Raw genomic sequence first — 21,534 nt, forward strand, 5'->3', positions numbered from 1 at the left:
TCCTGGAAACCAGCACCAGCCACTCCCAGGAGCATCACCCTCAGTGATCAACTAGGCCTTCTACCAGCTCTGCATCTGAAAGGTTCCACTTCTTACATCATCGCTCTGGACACAAAGCTTCCAATGCCTGAAGCACCTTTAAGCTATCTCCAAACCGTAGCACCTACTAACAAACATCAAAACCAGGACCCCATCCCCATCTCCTGTGGGTGTTAGAACATGCTCATCACTTTATATGTATATGTGTGGGTGTGTGTGTGTATATATATATATATATATATATATATATATATATGACAGTATTAGTCATTTTTAAATATATGCTTTCTTAGCTTTAGGCTATTCACCATGTTGCACGACCTACTGTTTCCAAACTTTTTATCACTCCACACAAAACCTTCCAGTGAGTTCAGCCCCTTGCTACAACCATCATTCTTGGCCACTATGAATTTGACTAATCTAGATGTTTCTCGAAGGTGGGCTCATACAAGCACTGTCCTTTCGGTGTGTGGATATTTCAATTTCTGGGTTAAAGCCTTTCATGGCATCCTGGAGGACCGCTTTTGACTTGATCTGCCCTCTTGTTCCCCCATCTTTTCTCCTTCTTAATGTTTTCAGAGCCCCCACTTCCGGATGTAGAATTTTTCAGTGTCCAAGGAGGGCCTTTACCACACTTCCGGCTGAGGAAAGCCAAGGATGTAAATGGACCGATCAGGTGAGTACCTGTGTTTTCCCCACCGTTGCCTAGTGAGAAGACTTCCCTGTGGGTGGCTGAACTTGGGTAGTTGCATTGCCCAATGCAGCAGGGTCTCTTGCTTTGTTTCCTTGAGCACCCACTGGGCTTTTCAAGACTGAGATTTATAAGGGACCAGAGACCAGCATCTGGGCAGCACAGCTCCTGAAATGAAGTGTTTCTGTGGTCACAGACCTCAGCTGACAGCATCAGAAAGTGCCCCTTGCATTCACTTCCCGCTTTCCTGACGGTGGGGACACAAGGATTGTCTCACTTCCCAGAGACAGGCTGATCTGGGCGGTGGGGTGTGTAGTAGTTTTTGGAAAGGTCACTTAGAGAACTCTTTTTATCTGTTCACATATTGAGTTACAGGCAAGACACTGTGTAGTTGGTGCCCTGCTGGGATTCCAGATGGTGTTAGGATGGAATTAATTCACCTCTGTTGGAGGACCACAGTTTGCTCAGGTTTGCATGTTATTTACAGAGGTCGTAGAAGGATTAGGGAAGTTGAATTCACCCCTCTTCTCAGAGAGGAAGCTTAAGATTGGCCTGCGGATGGGAGCAGCAGAACCAGGTCAAGAGTTATGACCTACATGGCCTTTTATCATTCCTGACCTTTCAGTGTAGTGGCCTTAGTGCAATCAAGGTAAGAATAAATGTGAGGTATTCTAAAAGGCAAGTCTGGAGAGAGGGTTGTCCTGCTTTCAGGCTAGGTTAAGTTCAAGTCTTTTCAGGGACAGACATTGCCCAGACGGCTCTGTTTCTGGATTCCTGGTAAGTTACTGGAAAGTATCATAGTGCTGTTGCTGTGAAGGGAACAGAAGTCGTGGCACTGTTGCCTGAACGAATTTACAAGAGCAGATGTTATACTTAAGCCAAATAATTGCGTAAGGCGAAAAGAAAAGCCAAATGACAGCCTACCCTTGCGGCAGGGTATCAGCCGATGCTTTCAAAACAGGAAGTGGAGACCCGTGAGTCATCCAGGGAGGGCCATGGGGAGAAGTCTTTGCACACTGGTCAGGTGGTCAGGTTCCAAACCACTGCAACTGCTTCTCTGGCGTCACCAGGGCTGTTTATCAGAAGGTGAGCATGCCATTCCCCAGCCTGGCTGCCTGGCTAGAGCCGCCAAGAGCAGCTTTGCCAGGCCAGAGTCCGCTCCGAGTCTTTTGTGTGAACCCTGGCATGGAGCGGGCAGAGTGTAGGCAGGCGATCAGGCCTGTCCCTGGGCTCCCTTGAGGCGAGTGTCTCTTATCTTTACTAGCCAACAGGAATGCACGGGCATGCTTCAGCTGCAGCAAACATTCTCCACTCTAGTCCTGGGGACTTTGATCCAGTAGGCTTGGGATGGGACTTGAGCGTTTCTGTAACTTCCAGGCTGAACAGGAAGCCGCTTCCTGCCCTGTGAGCAGCGCCTGTCATGGGCAAGGTACAGCATCAGCTGGGTGCAGGGGAGCCTTGGACTTTACCACTATCCCTTACCTGGCAGGATGAGACAGAGAATGTGTTTCTGGACAGTGTGGGGCTCTTGCCCATGGCCACCAAGCCTCCAAGTCCCCAGAAACGCTGTCACAGGTGTTCCCCACGGGCAATGGAAATGGGCCGATGTTTCTTGTCACTGGTGACTATATGTGCGCCCGCAGGTTTTACTCAGTCTCTTTTGCTCAGAGGCCTTTTCTGAAAGTGAGCCAGACTCTGTGGAAACCGGGGTCCTAGGGACACCTGACTTGGCTGGATACACAGCAGGTGGCTGAAGCCTTTCCAAACACAACAGTTACTGGGGGGGGGGGGCTCCCGCTCCTTTAACCTAGTGACTCATGTGCTTTTCGGGAGCAGGAAATGGGGCATTAGGAATGCGGAGCAGGAAGCACGGAATTGGCGGTGAAATAGAATTATGGGGCCTAATGAGTTTTGGAAATCACCCTAATCATATTTGATGCCGATCCAGGCATTTTTTTTTCTTTATTGAAAATTCAACCGAACCAGCAGTTATGGGAGTTGATCATAGCAGAAGAAATATGAAAGGACCTGCAGATGCAAGAGGAAGTCGGTCCTGCATCCCCCACTGCCAAGTTCAGTAGAGGTGGATGTTCAGACGTTTGTGACGCCAGTGGGAGGGAAATAAAGGCCGCGTAGGTAGGAATGGGAAGGGAGGCGTGATTCAATCAGGTGCCTTCCATTCCGACACTTCTCATTGGCTGGTTTTTCCCTTTGGTGGATAAATCCGACGCCTGATTGTTAGTGTGTTTCCAGGCCCTCATTTTGGGGATGTTTTCACCAGATCCGTGTGTCTTTTCACTTTCCCAGGGTCCTGTCAGCTCAGATTAACTCAGGGTGACTTCTCACCCCTGACCGCTCATCGGGTTGGCGTGAGCCTTGGCGTCAGACTCTGAGCTGCGGGGAATGTAAATCACATGAGTTCTGTTTTAAGTCGCCGCATGACTGTCTGGAGCCGGTTTTCAGACGTAGCACATGCACTGTTGTAGGTGCTTAGCCTTCATGTGACTGCTAAACCCCTCCTGCTGCGAGGCTTCGCTTGCCCACATGAAGCACCGCCATATGACACACACAAGGCTGCGGGTACACGCACCAGTTTCTCCCAGCTGGGGAAGCTGGGACTTAGCTTCTCATCTGGCTGTAGGTAAATTTGGAGGTCGGTGCCTATTGGAACTGCCAGACACTAAATCCCGTGTAAGCCACCTGTTTCTCTTGTCCACTCTTGTGTTTCTAGTGTCTCAAAAGTGCTGATTGCATAGTATGAGTTCAAGAAACCCAAGCACACAGTCCTCCAAACGGGAGCACACGGTGGGCTTATAAAACACACTTCTGGTTAAGGGCCTGAGGATGAATAAAGTCTTCCTTCTTAACCAGGCCCTGGGCAATATCTCTGCTTTCCCCGCCCCTCTCTTAGCTCCTACCAGTTGCTGGTCCTTCCCCTGTCCTTGGAAAGCTCGTTTTCTTGTGGATCTGAAGGCATGACTTCATTTTTTGGCAACACCTCTCTTGCTGATGGCTATGTGGCTGCGGAAATACTGGCCAGCGATGTTCCAGACGATGCATTGGAGATACCTGTCGGAGACAGGCTGTACTACGGGGAATATTACAATGCCCCTTTGAAACCAGGACATGATTACTGCATCCTAGTACGGATCACAAGTGAATGGAATAAGGTACAGTTTTAAAAATGATGTGACCTCTATATTTTCTCTTTCCCCTGAGATTTAAATGGTTTGAATAACACACACACACACACACACACACACCCCGTATCTGCGATGGGCGCCACATGGAACAGCCACAGAAACACGCTGTGCCTCTCCCCTCATGAGTGCTCTCTCTAAAGGGTGGGCAGGTGAGACACGCTAGGTGACAGCCCACACGTCTGGGGTCTTACTGCCTCTGCATTGGGACTGATCTTCTTTGAGTGCTGAGTGCTTCTTCATGAGTACGGGATTCAACAACACCGCTGGAGTCCGAGCTGAAAAGGAGTATTTAGATCAGCTGCTTCCTTTATGCCCTCCCGGGTGGCTGCCTCCCCTCATTTTCCAGGGAAGCAGGAGGGAGTGGCAGACCCAAAAAGAAGGCTGCACTGTCTTGTTTTTCACAGGCCCCATTCTCCCCACCCCGCCCCCTTCAGAAAGCCTTGTCCCTTCCAGCTGCGTGTCGTTCACTAATTAGCAAATGTAATGAGCTAGGAGAATTCTAAACTTGGTGCAAAATCCTGTGGGTGGGAAACTAGGAAAATTACGTAAATACTAAGAAAACATCTCTTGACTGATAGGGTTTGAAGCAAAAATATGTAGCCCTCTCAATCGAAAGGCTCTTCATATTTAAAGCAGGCACTATTGAATTCCGCCTAGACAGGAGTCTCGTGTGCCTGCCTCTGGCATGCTGAGAGCAAACCCAGACTCATTTTTTAAGACTTTGTAGCAGAGAGACCAAGGACTACTTTGTGACAACAGAGATTAGGAACTGGGAAGCTAAAATCGAGGATACTCTTACCTCACAATGCTAATGTGACAGGCACCCTCATGGGTGCAAGGCAGTGCCTAGCTCTGATCTTGTTTTGCTTTTCCTGAAAGATTAAGGATGTCAGTATCTTCTCAAGTACTTGGTGGTTGTCTCTCCTCTAGATCAAGTGTCTATTCAAACACTTTCTTTCTTCATAGGCTTTCTCTGTACAGCCCTAGCTGTCCTGGAACTCGCTCTGTAGACCAGGCTGGCCTCGAACTCACAGAGATCGGTCTGCCTCTGCCTCCGGAGTGCTGGGATTAAAGGCGTGCGCCACCACCACCCATGTACTTGACTAATTTTTAAATTGAGTTGTTTGATTTTTTTTGTTGTTGTTGTTTGGTGTTTGGAGTTCTCTTATAATTTGGATATTAATTTCTTATGAGATTACATGGAAAATATTTTCTTCCATTCTGTTTTTTTTTACTATTAATAATGTTCTTTGATGCACAAAAGTTTTAAATTTTGTTGAAGTCCAATTTTTATCTGTTTTTCTTTTGCTGCCTGTGTTATCAGTGTCACAAGAAGCCACTGACATGAAACCTCTTATTTGCGTTGGCTTCTAGGAGTTTTGTAGTTTTAAGTCTTACTTTTGGGCATTTGATTCATTTTGAGTTAATTTTTACATTTGGCATTAGATACAAATCTAACCCAGTTTTTGGGTTGGGGGCTTGCTGTTGTTTTTATACAACACGACTTGTTGAAAGACCAGCCCCCATTGACTTCTCGGTGTTTGTTCTTGTTCCTGGCCCGGTTATTGTGATGATGCAATTAATTCCCTGACAAACAGGAACTTTAAGGGGGAAGGGGTTTCTTCAGCTTACAATTCCAGGTAGCAGCACGTTATTTTGGGGAGGTCGAGGCAGGAACCTGAAGCAGCTAGTCATAGTCACAAGCAGAGAGAGAAGGCATGCATGTGTATTACTCAGCAGACTTTGTTCACTATGATGAAGTCCAGGAGCCAAACATAGAGAGTGGTGCCGCCCATGTAGGCTGGGTCTTCCTGTTGATTAAAATGATCAAAACAGTCTTACAGACCAGCGTGATCTAGACGGCCCCTCACTGAGATTTTCTTTCTAGGTGATTCTAGATTGCATTGAGTTGACCACACCAACCATTGTTAAGTGCTTCTTTCAAAAGCATCTGACATACATGCAAGGCTTCATCGCTGGACGCTAGCGTCTGCTTCGCTGACTTATATGTCTGTCTTTAGGCTAGACCCACCCTGTCTTCACAGTATGCTTTGAACGTATGTCTACCAACAGCTCCATTTTTTTTCTTCCGTATGTCTCTCCTGATCCATGCCCCATTATGCCCTGTAGCTAAGGGAAGGTGCTAAGGATAGTTCTCATCTCCCTCGTTCATGCCTTCTTGTCTGTTCAGTCATCTCGGGTCACTTCTATCACCTGAATGCCATTTTTTTTAAACTTATTTTTTTATTATGTATACAATGTTCTGTCTGTATGCCTGAAGGCCAGAAGAGGGCACCAGACCCCATTACAGATGGTTGTGAGCCACCATGTGGTTGCTGGGAATTGAACTCAGGACCTTTGGAAGAGCAGGCACTGCTCTTAACTGCTGAGCCATCTCTCCAGCCCCACCTGAATGCCATTTTAAGGTTGTTCTTTCTTTGCTTTTTCCTTGGCCAGCAGTGTCTATACTTTGTCATCTTTTCTCTGCCCATCCCTAGTTCAGATTCTTGCCTCTTACATTACCCATCTCCTTGCTCGGTCTGCTGCCAGGGGGAGTTCTGTAAAATGAGCATCTGCTCCTGGCACATCAGCTCAATGACCTTCCTGCTTTACCTGGCCCCTGCTGCAATGTTTTCAGTTCCTGAATAACCTTACTATCGGGGCGCCCTTTGCTTCTTGTTGTCTTGACATACATATTTCTTCATTCCTAATCTCAAAACTTAGCCTCAAGACAAAATTTAATTATATTCAAAGCCTGTGGCTATTTAAAGCTTTTCCATAGAAAATTTAAGTTAAAATATATTAAAAAGTAAACAAACAAAAAACCCTTTTTAAGATCATGAAAACCAGCCTGGAATGGCCTTTCATCTCATCTCTCAGGAGACAGAAGCACACAGATCTTTGTAGGTTTGGGGCCAGCATGGTCTACAAATTGAGTTCTAGACAGAGAAACCCTATCTTGAAAAACAAGCAAACAAAACAGAAAAACATAACCAGAATGCTCAAGTGTGTCACGTGAAAGAGAGTCTCATAATAAGGTTAGAGAGGTTGTTCTATAACTTCTTCCCCCAGGGGAGACTGCATTAAACCCTTAGTCATACACAAGGGCTCTAGACGTCCTGATCAACAGGTAATGTATGTGATATATATACGAATGACTAGAAGACGAGGTGCTCAGGTCTTGCTTCTTCTTGCTGCTTTTTTCCTGGTTTTTGGATACATTTTGGGTGAACGAAGTTGCTAAGCCTCACCTAGATAGACGAAATGTTATCATCTACCAGAGCTTCTTATTGCTTGCCCGTTACACACATCGTTGCTTCTTGTTGAACCTAGGTGTGGTCTCAGAATTTCAGCACAGTTCCTCAAGCAGCCCATGCCAGTTGCTCTGAGCTGGCAGCAGAAATGATGTTCCTGACGTTCTGTTGTCTCCTCATGGTGTGAGCTTTCTGGGACCTCTCGGAAACACCCAGAAGTGATGTCTATAGCCCCTCCTATGTTGCAGGGAGCCTCTTGTTTGTCCCGGCCATCCAGAACCAAAATAAACACACAAAAACTGTATTAATTAAATCACTGCTTGGCCCATTAGCTCTAGCTTCTTATTGGCTAGCTCTTACACCTACCTCTTAATTTAACCCATTTCTATTAATCTGTATATCGCCATGTGGCAGTGGCTTACCAGCAAAAATTCAGCACTTCTACCTCCGGCAGTGGACCCATAGCCTCTCTTTTCTCCACCCTTCTTTCTCCCAACATTCAGTCTGTCCTCCCTGCCTACCTTAGTTCTGCCCTATCAACAGGCCAAGGCAATTTCTTTATTCATTAATGGTAATCACAGCACACAGAGGGGACTTCCACATCACTCCTATACCTGTTATCCATGCCAGCCCCTTAAATACTGATGATACATGGCTGAATTATAAGATGTAAGAAGCGGGGCTGTGATTGTAGCTCAGTGGCAAAGCCTTGCCTAGCATGTGTGTGGCCTTGGGTCTATTACCCAGCAACATAAAATAAACGCACACACTTATAAAAGCTAGATGGGACTCAAAAGATTTTCTAGTTGGAATTAGAGTATGAAAAGGCTGAGACTCTGCGGGTGTCAGAGTCGGTGTTACGTTGTTTAAGATGGTGCTGTGTGCCTCTTACTTAGGTGGACTTCTGATTCCCCCCCAGGTGAGAAGATATTCCTGTGCCATCTGGGCCGAGGTGAAAGGTAAAACCTTGTTCTTTCTATGCACTCTGTCCTTCTCCCATCTTCAAGCTGCAGTACTGGTTTTATGTTGAGGGCTCGTTTTAAATCGTCCTATGTGACAACAAGTTAAGGGACCTTCAGAAAAATGCAGACATTCTCATGGCATAGGGTGTATATGACATGTTTAAATGCAAAGCCTTAACCGAAGAGGTGGGAACTCGTGGAATTATACAAAAAGCTAAACTGGGCGGCGGTGGCTCACGCCTTTAAACCTAGCACTCGGGAGGCAGAGGCAGGCGGATCTCTGTGAGTTCGAGGCCAGCCTGGTCTACAAGAGCTAGTTTCAGGACAGGCACCAAAGCTACAGAGAAACCCGGTCTTGGGGGAATAAAAAAACAACTGTCATCAGGCTTCAAGACATTGGACTCCGTACCATGAGTGGGGACCACCTTTGCTATCAGCCTCCTGTCTCTGCTGTGTCAGTGGGCCTCTCTTTTCCTACTGTAGCCATGTGGTTGGAGAGAAGGGCCCCCAAGATCCTCCAGATGAGGAACTTCAGTGGGGACAAGGTTTTACAGTTTAGAGGAGCCCTTCCCCCTAGCGTAAGTGACTTTTCAATGGCTGTGTCATTCCTGATTTGAGATAAGGGATCAGTTTGCCTTGGGTTTTGTGTTTTTGGCTTGTTGGGGGCAGAGCAGTGTAAGCAGTTGTTCAACCAGAATGGCAATGAAAAGGGGGAAGATTCTTCTCAAGTTTAAGGGCACTGGAGAGCTTGGTTACCAAGCAAAATAAGAGCTGCAGAAGCCCGAGACCTGCTATTTGGCTGTATACCATGTGCACACATATACACCATGTATGCACACATACACAGCCTCAGTCACATGACAGTTCAGTCACGTGGTGGATCACCGCAACAGGGGAAGTCACGTAAGATTGCATCCCCTAAAGCTTGGCGTGGATCCCATATGCCTGTATCCCAGCATCGAGGGGGCAAATATAGGAGGACGAGTTCAAGGTCAGCCTGGGATCCATAACAAGACCCGGCCTAAAAGGGAACAGTAAGTTTGTGTCAGCTAGAGACATAGCCAGTCATGTTATTTTGCTGAAGAACGTTCTGTGATGTTTTTATAATGAAGAATGACCCACTGACACGTTTCTCAGAATTGTCTCCACTGTTAAATGATGCGTAATTATAATAGATTAAGAAGAATAACTTATTAACAAAATGGAACTATCCTACATATAGAAAAACAAAAACAAAAACACAACCCAAAAGGAATGTAGGAAAAGGACATATAGTTCAAAGGTTGGTTGCTGCATCCAGCTCCAAGGCCAGGAATCTGGGAGCTGTGCTTTCTTCTTGATCAGATCCAGACGTGCAACCGCGATACATGGAACACGTAATCATTCTCAAACTTTAGTATGTGACATCAAATGGCAGACAGCAGTGCCTTTGACAGAGGCCACCTCCTGGGTAGGTAAAGCCTCCGCAGGGGGCACGCTCAGGTTTCTGGACGGACGGGACAGTCCTACTTCCTCCAGAGCTGGCTCTTGCGGATGGGCGCTAGGCCGTCTAAAACCTTCCCTTTTCCACGGACAGAGTTATCCAAGGGGTTGGGAAACTGCATCCCCCCCCCCCCCCGGGATTGAGTAATCATAGATGGTTGTTTGTTAGGCTTCCCTGGCAGGACATTTCTTAAAACCAATAGGCAACCAGCCAGTGGAATTGATTCCCGGGAATTCCATTAGTTGTAGCTAATCCCAGAAATCTTGTTAAATTTATAACCTTTGAGTATGGACCTTTTCCTGGCAGCAGGCTGAGGAATGTCGCCCTCTGCCTTTGGGCCACACTGTCGCTTTAACTCCTTCCACCCCACCCGTGCTGGAGTGATGAGGCAGCCAGGCACAACTGCTTTGGGGATTGCCAGGGATGAACTTCACAATGGATGCTCTGTTCCCCTGTCAGGAGAGGCCTTAGTAGGACGCGTGGAGGAGGGGCGGAGGGAAAGAGGCTTCTGTCTGTCTGCCTTTCCCTTGATCTGACTTTCCTTCTTTATATCTCCGCTCAAAACTTTTTTCAACAAGGGTAGAGAAGTTGATTTTGGATCTGGGCCAGGTGAGTTATCTGACAGCCTTTTTGTGTTGTAGATAGCCGTCTTAACCAGAGGTGTGTGCGGCATGGCTGGGCTCGCTTTTCTGAAGTGGTTTAATGAGGGTACAGGAAACAATCACACATTCTAACATCCGAAACACTCTCAGCCTGTCCCCTCCCCGAAGCTCCAGGGGCAGAATAGAGCTCTTCTAAGTAAAAGGGATGCGAATTAAGACGTGCAGGCTTTCAAACGACAGCTTCTGGAATCCGCTCTATCCAGTAACTGTTTGATATGATTGGGAAAGATTCAAACCAGGCAGACAAAACAGCCAGAGAGGAGGCTGTGGTTCTTCTGTGGTAACTGGGAAGGATTTTGAGAATATCGGAGTGGCTTTTGCAAGCGTCCTTCCCTCTGCATCCTTGAGAATCAGTACTGAGAACCTTTAATCCCAACACTCAGGAGAAGAGGCAGGCAGATCTCTGAGTTCGAGATCAGCCTAGTCTACATTGTGAGATCTACATAGTGAGTTCCAGGACAGCCAAGGCTACAAACATAGAGAGGCCTTGTCTCAAAAACCCAAACGATGATGACAATAATGATGATAAATAAATAAAACGTGGAGACCTATGCTGGCTAGTTTTCTGTTAACTTGACTCAAGCTACAGTCACTGGAGAGGAGGGAGCCTCAGTTAGTGACTGATCTGGGAGGGCCCAGCCCATTATGGGTGGTACCATTCCTCGTGGTCCTGGGCTCTATAAGAAAGCGGGTTGAGCAAGCCATGGGGAGCAAGTCAGTAAGCAGCTTTCCTCCACGGCCTCTGCATCAGCTCCTGCCATCAGGTCCCTGCTCTGTTTGAGTTTCTGTCCTGGCCTTCTTCAATAATGGACTAAAATGTGGAAGTGTAAGCCAAAGAAACCCTTTCCTCCCCAGCTTGCTTTTTGGTCACAGCGTTCCATCGCAGCAATAATAACTCTAACTAGGACACTCCCACTTCAGAAGGTAATTTGGAGAGAAGTGTGATCCAGCTTTGTCCCCAAGTCATTCCAGCTCCTTCATGCACAGCCTTGACCCTATTCTGGCTTTGGCCAGTGCTGAGTTTTGTATTTATATTTTGCACAGTGCCACCAGCAAGAAAGCTATAGAGCCAGGGAACTGCATTTGATGTCAAATGCCAAGTCCTGGGCGTCCTTGCCTCAGTCAAGTTCCCAATCAGACAGTGTCTTTGAAATGGTATTTAACTTGGCTGGTCCTCAGTTGCTTCTGCCTGGGCTGAGATTCCTTCCAGCCACAAAGTACTGTGAGCCTGTGATTTCCTGAGTCACGCAGATGATGGCAAGCTATATCCAGGGCATTCTGCAGACACAGGAGTGAAACCCAAGTCACTGGTGACTCTCCAGTTCTCTTCCAGCCTGCAGGCTGCACTGGCTTTCATTTCTGGTCATACAGAGCTCGGGCCTCTACCCTGTCTCACAGACAGATGGCAAAGCCTCCTCGTCCATCTCCCGTTACAGGAGTTCAGGTTTCCCCTCTTCCTCCCAGCCTGCCTGCTGCTGCCGGACTCATGTGGGAACTGCACTGCTCATGCTAGCATTGCCTTTGGTAGCCTCTTCTGGGCTTTCCCATTGCTTTCCAGCCTGTGTCTTGAGGCCTCGGTTTGACACCAACACAGCTTCAGATGATCGCTTCTCTCCTCCTCCTCCATTCCGATGGGCATCCTAGCTATTCTCTGCCTTTCTCTTTAAGGCCTTGGCTCACACAGCGACTCGATTACTCCCACCCAAATGCACTGTCAGCTACCTGTGACCCACTGCTTGCTGCTGTTCACTTGCTCAGGATGAAAACCAAACACCCTCTGCCGGAAGCTCTTCAGAGCTCCTTAGGGTCCACACCTTCCTCTCTCTTTTTCCTTAACTCTTCTCCCACGCTGCAGAGCAGCTGGCAGTTGTCTTTTTCTATGAGGTTTCAGGCACTTGGAGAGAACATTGAAAACAAAACTGGATCCTTGCCTGGCGTACATTAGGTGCTCACTTAGAGCGCATTGGATCCAGCAGGTAGGCAGGCATCCGTTCTATGGAGCGCAGATTTAATACTTGTCAAATTAAATAAACAGAGAAAAACTTCAAGCTACAAGCTTAAGGTGGACGTGCAGGTACCCAGAGTCAGCCAGGGCTTGACTCCAGGGTTCTGCATCTGGGGATTCCATCAACTGCAGATGGAGATCGCGGAGGTGGGCCTTTCCCTTGTCATTATCCAAAAACGATACAGCGAATCAGCTGTTGGCAGAGCATTTACGTTGTTTGCACCGTTCTAAGTAGTCCAGAGACAAATGAAAAGTACGAAAGAGATTGTAGATAGGTTATATGCAAACGCAGTTCTTGTGAGACTTTAATATTACAAAATTCTGGTATCTTAGGGGAAGGTTTTCTGGAATCAGTACCCTAGGGATACTGGGCTCTCTCTCTTTCTATACACACACACACACACACACACACACACACACGCATGCATGCACATTTGGCCGACAGTGAGATGAACTAGGGCGCACACTCCTCTGCAGAGCCTCCCTCCAGAAGGAAAGGAGGGCCTTTCAGCACCCCGAGTCCAGCCCTGAGACAGGGCTGAGCAGAGAACCTGTCACAGTGGATCTGAACCTGGAACCACAGAACTGGGAGCCAATCAGTGGACTTAGAACTATCTAAACTTACGGCAGTGTGTTAGGTTACAATAAAACGGATCCGGCATTCTTGCTGTTTTATCAAACATTAATTACCTGAGTTTATTTCCTGTTTTGCTCCCCTTTTCCAGCCCTCGCCCCCTTGCAGGGAACTTAAATAAGAAGACCCGAAAAATAACACATAGAAATTAAACACACTGTATCATCACTCTTGCCTGTCTGTGCTCAAACTGATGCAGCAACTGCTCTCTGGATATGTCTGTCCCAAGCCAGCCTGAGTCACGGTGCTAATTTATTTGTAGCGTTTGATGGCAACTGTTGCTTTCGGGAAGTGATCGTACCTGAGCACAGCTCTGCAAACAAGGTGTCAACACCAGGAGGAAGTCATCAAGGTTGTCCCAGGGTCTAACTTCCTCTTCAGCACCTGTGACCTATCAGGGACGGATTAAAGAGAGGCTGGTTCACTGTTTAGTCCGAGAGCAGAGTCTGTGGAGAAGAGGGTTATGGTTCAAAGGTATTTACTTTCTCTAAGAATGACTAACACGGCACATGAGTCACTCAGCCGAGTTTCCAAGAGAATATTCTACAGATGATTCAGAAGGAAAGGAAAATCAAAGGTCCCAAGCATGAGACTGTGGAAGGGAGTGGAGCCAGAGTGGCAAGACTATAAAACTATAATCCAAATTGGCCACTTGTAAATTTTATTAGTAAGGCATTCTTGGAGGCTACACACACACACACACACGCACGCACGCACACACACACACAGACACGAGTGTGCTTAGATTCAGAGTCTGTATGCAAAGTGAGCCCAAAGCCCTGTAACCAAGAACTGGACATCATGTTGGGAGCCAAAGCCCAGATGATGCTGTGCAAATAAATCAAGGCTACTCCTTATTTCTTTTCGTTTACACTTGTGCCTGTGTCTGTGTGAGTGTGTGCCGTATGAGTGCAGTACCCTCAGAGGCAAGAAGAGAGTGTCAGATCCTCGGAGCTGGAGGTGTAGGGGGCTGTGAGCTGCTGCCCAACAAGGGCACTGGGAGCTGAGTTCCCGTCCTCTGGAGGAGCCGCGAGTATTCTTAACTTCTTAGTCGCCCACTGCATGAGCCCCACAGGCCACCCTTTAATAATAGTGTCTATAGCAAGGATTAAGTGGGTCCCATTCTGAGGAGGATGCTATGGGTGGATGGTCTGGGGGAAGCTGGATTCCCGGGCTCTGACTTTGCCTCTGTCATTTTGGATTGTGAGTGGGTAATACCCCTTCACTTCTATGAAGCGCATCAGAGCAGGTCCACACAGTTTCCACATAGATAAACAACTGCAGATGACCTTTGTGAGGTCTGGAGGAGAAGGCTGGGACCGGGGAGTGGACGAGGACTTTGTACAAAGGAGGCGCCACCGAAAGTGTTCCCGAAGATAGCGTAAAGTGAAGGGCAGGCCAGAGTGTCACGGGATGGCTTGTCTCTCTCTGATAGCAGCAGTGACAGTGTTTCTAGTGAGTCAGCTCAGAGCATGAGGTCACTTAGGTGTCCCTCCTTCCGCGGACTCATTCAGCGTCCAAGGAAGTCGGGCAGACAAGGGTGTATCCTGACTTCTGATAACAGTTAACAACGCCCCTGTGGACACAGGGGATAGGAGGGCTGTAGACGGGCCTAGAAGTGGGCCCATCTGATGATGCAAAGCTGACGTCACCCAACTAGTAACTCCTGATGAATGAATAGAAATCCAGGACTCTCACAGTGTGGACTCCAGCCCATAGTCCTTCGGTTCAGTGTTTTCATTTAGCAAAGATTAAAATGTGGAGGAAGTATATGGGGAAGATATAAGGGAAACACTGATAAAGAAAACTGGAGAGGAGGGTTAGCTGTGTAAGCTCTCAGTGAAAATACCCGCCTCTCCTCACCCCCCACCCCGTCTCCAACGCTGAATTCTGTGTGTGTGTGTCTCTCTCTCTCTTTCTTACTTTTTGTTTGCTTATTTTTGTTCTATTTTGAGGCAGGGTTTCTCTGTGTAGCCTTGACTGTCCTGGAACTCGCTGTGTAGAGCAGCTTGGGTTTGAACTCAGAGATCTGCCTGCCTCTGCCTCTCAAACCCTGGGATTAAAGGCAGCATTTTCTCTTAAAAACCCCAAACCTCACTAATTGTGCAAATGGCGCTTTTTAACCTTACAAATGGTAATTTTGTGTATATAAAACACATGCTTTATGAATGCGGTTAAGTCTAGAGGGCTCCAGATTTGATAAATGTAACCAGACAATTCTTACCCACTTTAATGTTATATAAACATTCACCAACATTTTTCCGTTCTTTTATATTTCAATTTAAGTCTTTACCTGAGTCTTATGTTGGTATATGAAATAAGCTTTAGTAATCAGACACTTTCTTCTGATTAGGCATTCTTTTCTCTTTACCAGTTATAGGTAATTTATTGTTTCACTCATTTGAAACAGTTACACAACAATGGGAACAATGGTTGACAGTAACTGACGCTTGTTGATTGTTTGCTGGGTGACTGGCTGTTTCATGTCATTGTTTCTCACAGTCACCTGAAGCTGGGTGCTGTGGTTACAGTTTCCATGTGCTTAGAGCACTCCTTGGTAAGGAAACTAACACACACGGCTGATGCTCTGGTTTGAAGTTCCACCGGGAGAAAGGGATGGTATTGAGACAGAGACTTGAACACCATCATTCTAGTGTTCAAGCTGTGAAATGGCTTGACGGGGAGCTGGCTTTGTTCCTACACGCTTGGTTTTGTTCTAGCATATTCTTCCCTATGATAACATTCTACTGTCTTTATGCCCTGTGATCAAATCTTCTTATATTTAAGATACAAGTAACTTCCAATTTCCTCACCGCTCCTCTTTCTATTTGACAGTTTAGCTATGTAAAGTGTCCAGACCCTCTGGGTCTGAATACACAAAGTATAATTCTTTTTCTTTCTTTCTTTTTTCTTTTCTTTTTTTTTTTGTTGTCGTTGTCATTTTAAGATATGGTCTAACTATGCAACCCAGGTTGGCCTCTCACTCATGAGACTCCTGCCTCAGCTTCCCAAGCACTGGAATTATAGATGTATACCATGTTTTCTAGAAAGTCTTGCAACAACACTTCCTGGGATAGTGAGTTTCGCTTGACTGTTAAAAGCAGTGTAGTCTATGGCTGTACCTGTGGGTGCCAGGGACCCCACAGAGTTTCCACTGGGACCAAATAGCCCTTAAGCTGGTCCTAGACATCTGAGCTGTGTGTAATTACTCTGTGCCCCAGCCCTTCATCTGTAAAGAGGGACTCACAATGATCCTCAGTATAAGAATTTATTAGGAGCTGGATGAGTTCATTTTTCATCTGGATAACACAGTAACTGAACAAACAACTTTCATGAGTGAAAGGTGTATTGGGGCTCACGGTTCCAGGGGTGTCTGTCTAAGGTTGGTTAGCTCCGTTGCTCTGACTTGAATGAACTAGTGCAGTATGTGCTGGAGGAGGCTGCTCATCTTGTAGAAAGCAAAGAGAGGGAAGGCAAGCCCCAGCCAGCCAGCCCCCTTCTCCTGCATCTGTTCATCCAGGCCCCAGTTGATTGGGTGGTGATGCCCATGTCCAGGGTAGGTCTTCCCTCTCCAAGGTCCATCTCACAGACACACCCAGGAGTGTAGTTTCCTAAGCTCCCAAGTGTCTCTCAACCCAATCCAATTGACATTTAGGATTAACTACCACAGGAGACCTAGTTAACCCCAGTGAGGTGCTCACAACGGTGCGTGTCACACAGTGGCTGCTGTTTCCCAATAGAAACAGGGCCTTTGCTGAAGTCACGAGGCTCTGCATTAAGTCTCTTGGCCCAAATGTGCACCACAAATGTGAGTGTTTTTCCATTTGTAATCAGGGATCTCCCTGGAGTTGTCATGTGATGTTCCCCAAATAGCACATGTGTTCTAAGCGCTTTTACATGGACTTTTAAAAAATTTTTAGAGAAACCTGCTGAGCAGAGCAGAGAGGTACTGTCCTGCTAATAATATGGGGAAATGGAGGCACTGCTGCTCAACAAAACATGTTTGTGACCGCTGGTGCTGGCTGACACCGAAGCCCAAGTTCAGAGGATGTCAGAGTAACATCTTCCATGTGGAAGGAGATGGCTCTTAAAAAGCTATCAAGTGTAACTGGCCCGAGAGGAGCTCTGCACACAGCATGTATCGTGTATCTTTGGTGTGTCCACAAGCCTTGAGGCTTTAATATGATCTGGTTTTATGCTTCCTTTTTAGAAATACTTTGAAACTGTGGTTTCCTGAGGTCTGACCTCTGCAGGACCTGTGTTGGGGACACAGAGGCACTGTGAGGCATTCTTGGGATTCTTTGTTAACTGGAGCCCAGCTCTGGGTTAAAGGAGAGTGCTCACAGTTGGATGGCGAGCTCCTGGGGGGACCGTGGTGGAGCGTGCTCCAGGCTCATCTTACGGTTTCTTCCCACAGACTCGTCCCTCACGCCGCAGCAGATGGTGGGCGTCGGACTGGGCTCCGTGGCTTTTGTGACCGTTCTTGCATTCCTCTCCTTCTCAGCGGTGTGGTATGTGAGACCGTCACTTTTGAAGAATGAGTGGAACGGAGGGGAGGCTGGGGTGGGAGTCATGCCGGACAGCTGGGCATGAGGGTGGTCAGAGCACAGGCAGCAGGTAAGCCGGCATGACTAACCTCGAAGCTGGGAGAAGGAAGGTGATGTGGGATTTCCCTCTGCATGCTGTGAATACCACTGGTTAATAAAGTAACTGTCTTGGGCCTGCACAGAGCAGAGTAGCAGTAGACAGGGAAAACTAAACTGAATGATGGGAGAAAGAGGGCGTAGTCAAGGAGAAGCCATGTATCCCTGCAGGAGACAGATGCTGGAACTTTAGCCAGTAAGCCACAGTCACGTGGCAATACACAGATTAATAGAAATGGGTTAAATTAATATGTAAGAGTTAGCCAATGAGAAGCTAGAGCTAATGGGCCAAGCAGTGATTTAATTGATACAATTTCTGTGTGATTATTTGGGGGCTAAACTGCTGGTAACCAACAAGCAGCCTCTTCTCCAACAAATTGGCGCCCAGGAAGAGGATGCCCTGATCAGGGGAAAAGTAGGGATAGTGATGACAGCCCGGTTACTCCAGCAGGCAGGCTGATCTATGCAGCTTTATTGCTGGGACCCTGCTGGCAGACATCCATGTGTGCTGTACTGGAGGGGCACACAGTGAAGAAACAGCAGAGTGTGCAATGTTTATGCCTTCTCTTCCTCCTCTATGTCTAGATGGCTGGTGTGCACCGCCTGGAAATACTGCCTTATGATGGACAGCTGTTTCTACAGGTTTCAGGTGCCTGGGCTGTGTGACTTCCATCCAGAGCCCTTGTGTGAACCTGAAACCTTCTCCATCCCACCATGGCCTCATCCCTGAATTCAAGATGGCACCAACCCTATCTCTATGGAATTTTCCAGAAGGAGAAAACTTGGGAGCTGTTTTATGTGCTTCATGCTTTCAGGATCAGTGTGTGTCCATGAACTTGAGACTCATGCCCAGTGTAATACTGACCACAGGTCACAGCTCTGAGAGTCAGCTCCCATAATGACCACAGGCCACAGCCCTGAGAATCAGCTCCTGTAGACACTGGCTGTGCTCAGGCCATAGACCCTGAGATGTGGAGTTGCTGGATCTTACTTTAGGTACCCCTGCTAATTAGTTCAGGGTTCATTCTTTCACAGTAGGTAATGAGATGGACTTAAATCTGGGCTGGAACTTGGTTTTGTGAAGGAGGTCGTTGGATAAAGAACAGTGTCATGAAAAATGTTTCAAGCGTTTTAGAATTAGCCCTTCCCTATAGTTTACTGATAAACTAATTAGAAAATACAGTAACGTGGCCACCCTCTCGGGTTCCCTGCATGACTGTTAGGCAGCCTGGCTTTGATACAATTCTAGTTGTTTATGTGAGATCAAAAGTAATGCCTACTTTCCAGTAAAACACATTCTGTAATTTTGCCCATTCTTTCCTTGGTTTGATTTTGGTTTTCTCTCACCATCTATGAAATTGTTCTCTGCCTCCCTTGAGAAATTTGAGTTTGGCTGTAATGTAGAAACAGTGGGTTAAAGCAGCATCCATGCAGTTCACGACCAGAATCTGCATGAGTGTTGGGAGAGGGGGGGATCATGGTGATTGACATACCTTAGCTACACCTCAGTAACTGTGACTTGAGACGATGTTGTGGCCCATGAACATTAGCTATAGGCAGGGCTGGCCTACTGTCCACATAGTGAATATACACATAGAGTGTATTCAGTTTGACTTTAAAAAAAAACCCAGTTGGTATTCTTCAGCTTCTTCTCTACCACAGCTCAGCTCCAAGACTGTGGCTTCTCTCTTCCTTCTCCCTCTCTCCCTCACTAGACCTACAGAATCCAAAGTACAGGGGGAGGGGAAGGACATGTGGTTACGTAGTACAACCTCAAAGTAGAACCCAATGTGGTTCTGGAACTGTGCACCCCTGTGGTCCTGAGGAAGACAGACAATCTTTCCAGGACCATGACTGCTGTGTTCTTTGCTGGCTTGCAGGGTGTTTGTGGGTAGAGGTCATAGCTGAGTTGCCCAGTGATTATGACATATCTGTTTTGTCTCATGGTGAAATTTGATTGGTGTGGAACCTTTACGAACTGAATTGAGTATTAGGGGTGTTAATACCTTTTCCCCCTTTCTTCTGGGATTAGCTTAGTTCCCAGAAGAGCATGGGATACTTGTGAGCCCATCCTTCATGTGAAACATCAAGAGACCCATCAGAAGTTGTGAAGATGCCCGGGCCATGCCCTTGGGATTCCCAGGCTCCTGAGCCAGAACCCAAGTTAACAGCTCCTTTGTGCTTTGTAAATCACTATACTCAGCTGTTCTGTTAGAACAGAAAACAGACTGAAACACGATTGAACTGCTCATAAAGCTGCTCCCACCTGGAGGGTGGGGCTAGTTCTACTCAACTGGGAAAAGCCAGGCAGAGGGAGGCAAGCCAGACTTGTGTATTCAGTGCCAGCTGCTGGTCTTGCTAGTCCTCTGTCCTTTGAGTTACGTGGGACCAATATTTCCAGCACTCCCTAATTTTGCGTTCTAGGATAACTGTCCAAGATGTAGTTGCCCATGTGGGGTCTTAACATAATTGCCACTGAAAGGAAGAAATCTCACCTCTCTAAAAAAAAAAAAAAGCTTCTGGTTCAATCACTGTGTTAAGTAAATTATCAGCTTGTTGTGCAGTGTAGAAATGTAAAAACAGTGCATTTACAGCTGCAAAAACAGCAAACACACAGACTTTGTTATTTCCTCTGATTGTTCTAACTCACGACGGAGTCGATCTGCGCACAAACACAACTGGAGCAGGCGGTGGGCATTTCCCCGCTGTTCTTCTTAGTTTTCCCATAAGCTCGAAGAAAGAAATTTTACAACAGAAGACCTCTGCCCCCTCCTTAATTGGATTCCCAGTTAACGGAGGACAAGGGATACTTGTAGACTACGGTGTTGAGCTGGCTCCTGAGTCCCACTCACTAAAGCTAGATCTGGAGCCAGAGACATGGCTCAGCCTGGCGACCTGAGATGAAGCCTGGGGACCTACGCAGTGGATGGAGAAAGCTGATTCTTACAGATTGTCCTCGGAACACCACATGTGTTCTGTGGCATGTGTATGCCCATACATATACACAGACATACACGCACACAAAATGTAGTTTTTAAAATATAGATCCTAATGTAGGGGTGGAGGAAGATTTTTTCCCACATGACCACCACGGGAACGTCTTAGATCTGGTTTTAAATTAGCTTCCAGATTGGGAATTGGAATTGAGGTATTACCCAGTCATGGAACAAACACACTCACTTTGGACTGTCATGGGTGTGTGTGTGTGTGTGTGTGTGTGTGTGTGCATAGTTTGTGGGTACACCCTTAGCTATACACCAGGCACCTCTTTCATTCCATCTTCACTAGGTTCTGTGAAGTAGAAAGGTCAGGGGTTTCGGGTCCCTATTTTAAAGGGAGAAACAGATGCGGACTTGAATGTTTTGATGCAAGCCTAGTTTTCTTCCCTGGCACTTGCTAACCCTTGAATTAGCTGCTGAGGTAATTTGTAGACTGCCTCTTTGGTTTTGGGAAAACCATGTCCTTATATTTCCAAACAATATCATGTCAGCTTTATATTACCTTATTGTTAGTGTCTATGTTACCTGACCATGAGTCCTCATGCCTGTCTTTTGACTATTAAATACCACTACCCATCACTTCTTGAAGGAGCCACAGACAGCCAAGTGAATGAATGGAGATTAGGGGAAATGGAGTAGTGTTAGAAGACCTGGAATTGCAGCAGAGCACCTGAGATAACGCCCAGGGTAGTGGTGATTATCCTGAAATTTCACGCCAGCTTGGAATAAAGGTCATATTCAAATTTATTTGAGAGGAAGTAAAAAGCAATGCTGAGTGGACCCTTTTGATTGCCAAACTTTTATTCTGATTTTCAAGATCTGTTTTTCCATTCTCTTCTATGAACCACTGGTCATAGCAGTCTAAAGACCTCTGCCTTTGACAGTCATTATCTAGGCCAGGTGCTGGCTTCTGAAGGGAAGGAGAGCACTTTTAAGTTTATGTTTATGCACTGAAAGAT

The 21,534-nt window shown here is 46.8% G+C and overlaps 1 protein-coding gene across 5 annotated transcripts in view; it reads left to right on the top strand.

The window, feature by feature from the left end:
- Window positions 1-18,892, top strand: part of Susd1 (sushi domain containing 1) — a 121,896-nt gene extending 103,004 nt beyond the window's left edge. For 4 of the 5 annotated variants that reach the window (XM_075967114.1, XM_075967116.1, XM_075967117.1 and 1 more), the window contains 5 exons: window positions 619-715; window positions 3,642-3,900; window positions 8,107-8,146; window positions 17,351-17,444; window positions 18,162-18,892. In XM_075967114.1, coding sequence (XP_075823229.1) covers window positions 619-715; window positions 3,642-3,900; window positions 8,107-8,146; window positions 17,351-17,444; window position 18,162 — 491 coding nt within the window. In that variant the 3' untranslated portion in view covers window positions 18,163-18,892. The remainder of the gene's footprint in view (window positions 1-618; window positions 716-3,641; window positions 3,901-8,106; window positions 8,147-17,350; window positions 17,445-18,161) is intronic. The other variant, XM_075967115.1, reaches the window with a different exon arrangement.
- Window positions 18,893-21,534: the final 2,642 nt, after the last annotated feature.

The sequence above is a fragment of the Microtus pennsylvanicus genome, chromosome 3 (assembly GCF_037038515.1).
Source record: "Microtus pennsylvanicus isolate mMicPen1 chromosome 3, mMicPen1.hap1, whole genome shotgun sequence".
Taxonomy (NCBI): Eukaryota; Metazoa; Chordata; class Mammalia; order Rodentia; family Cricetidae; genus Microtus; species Microtus pennsylvanicus.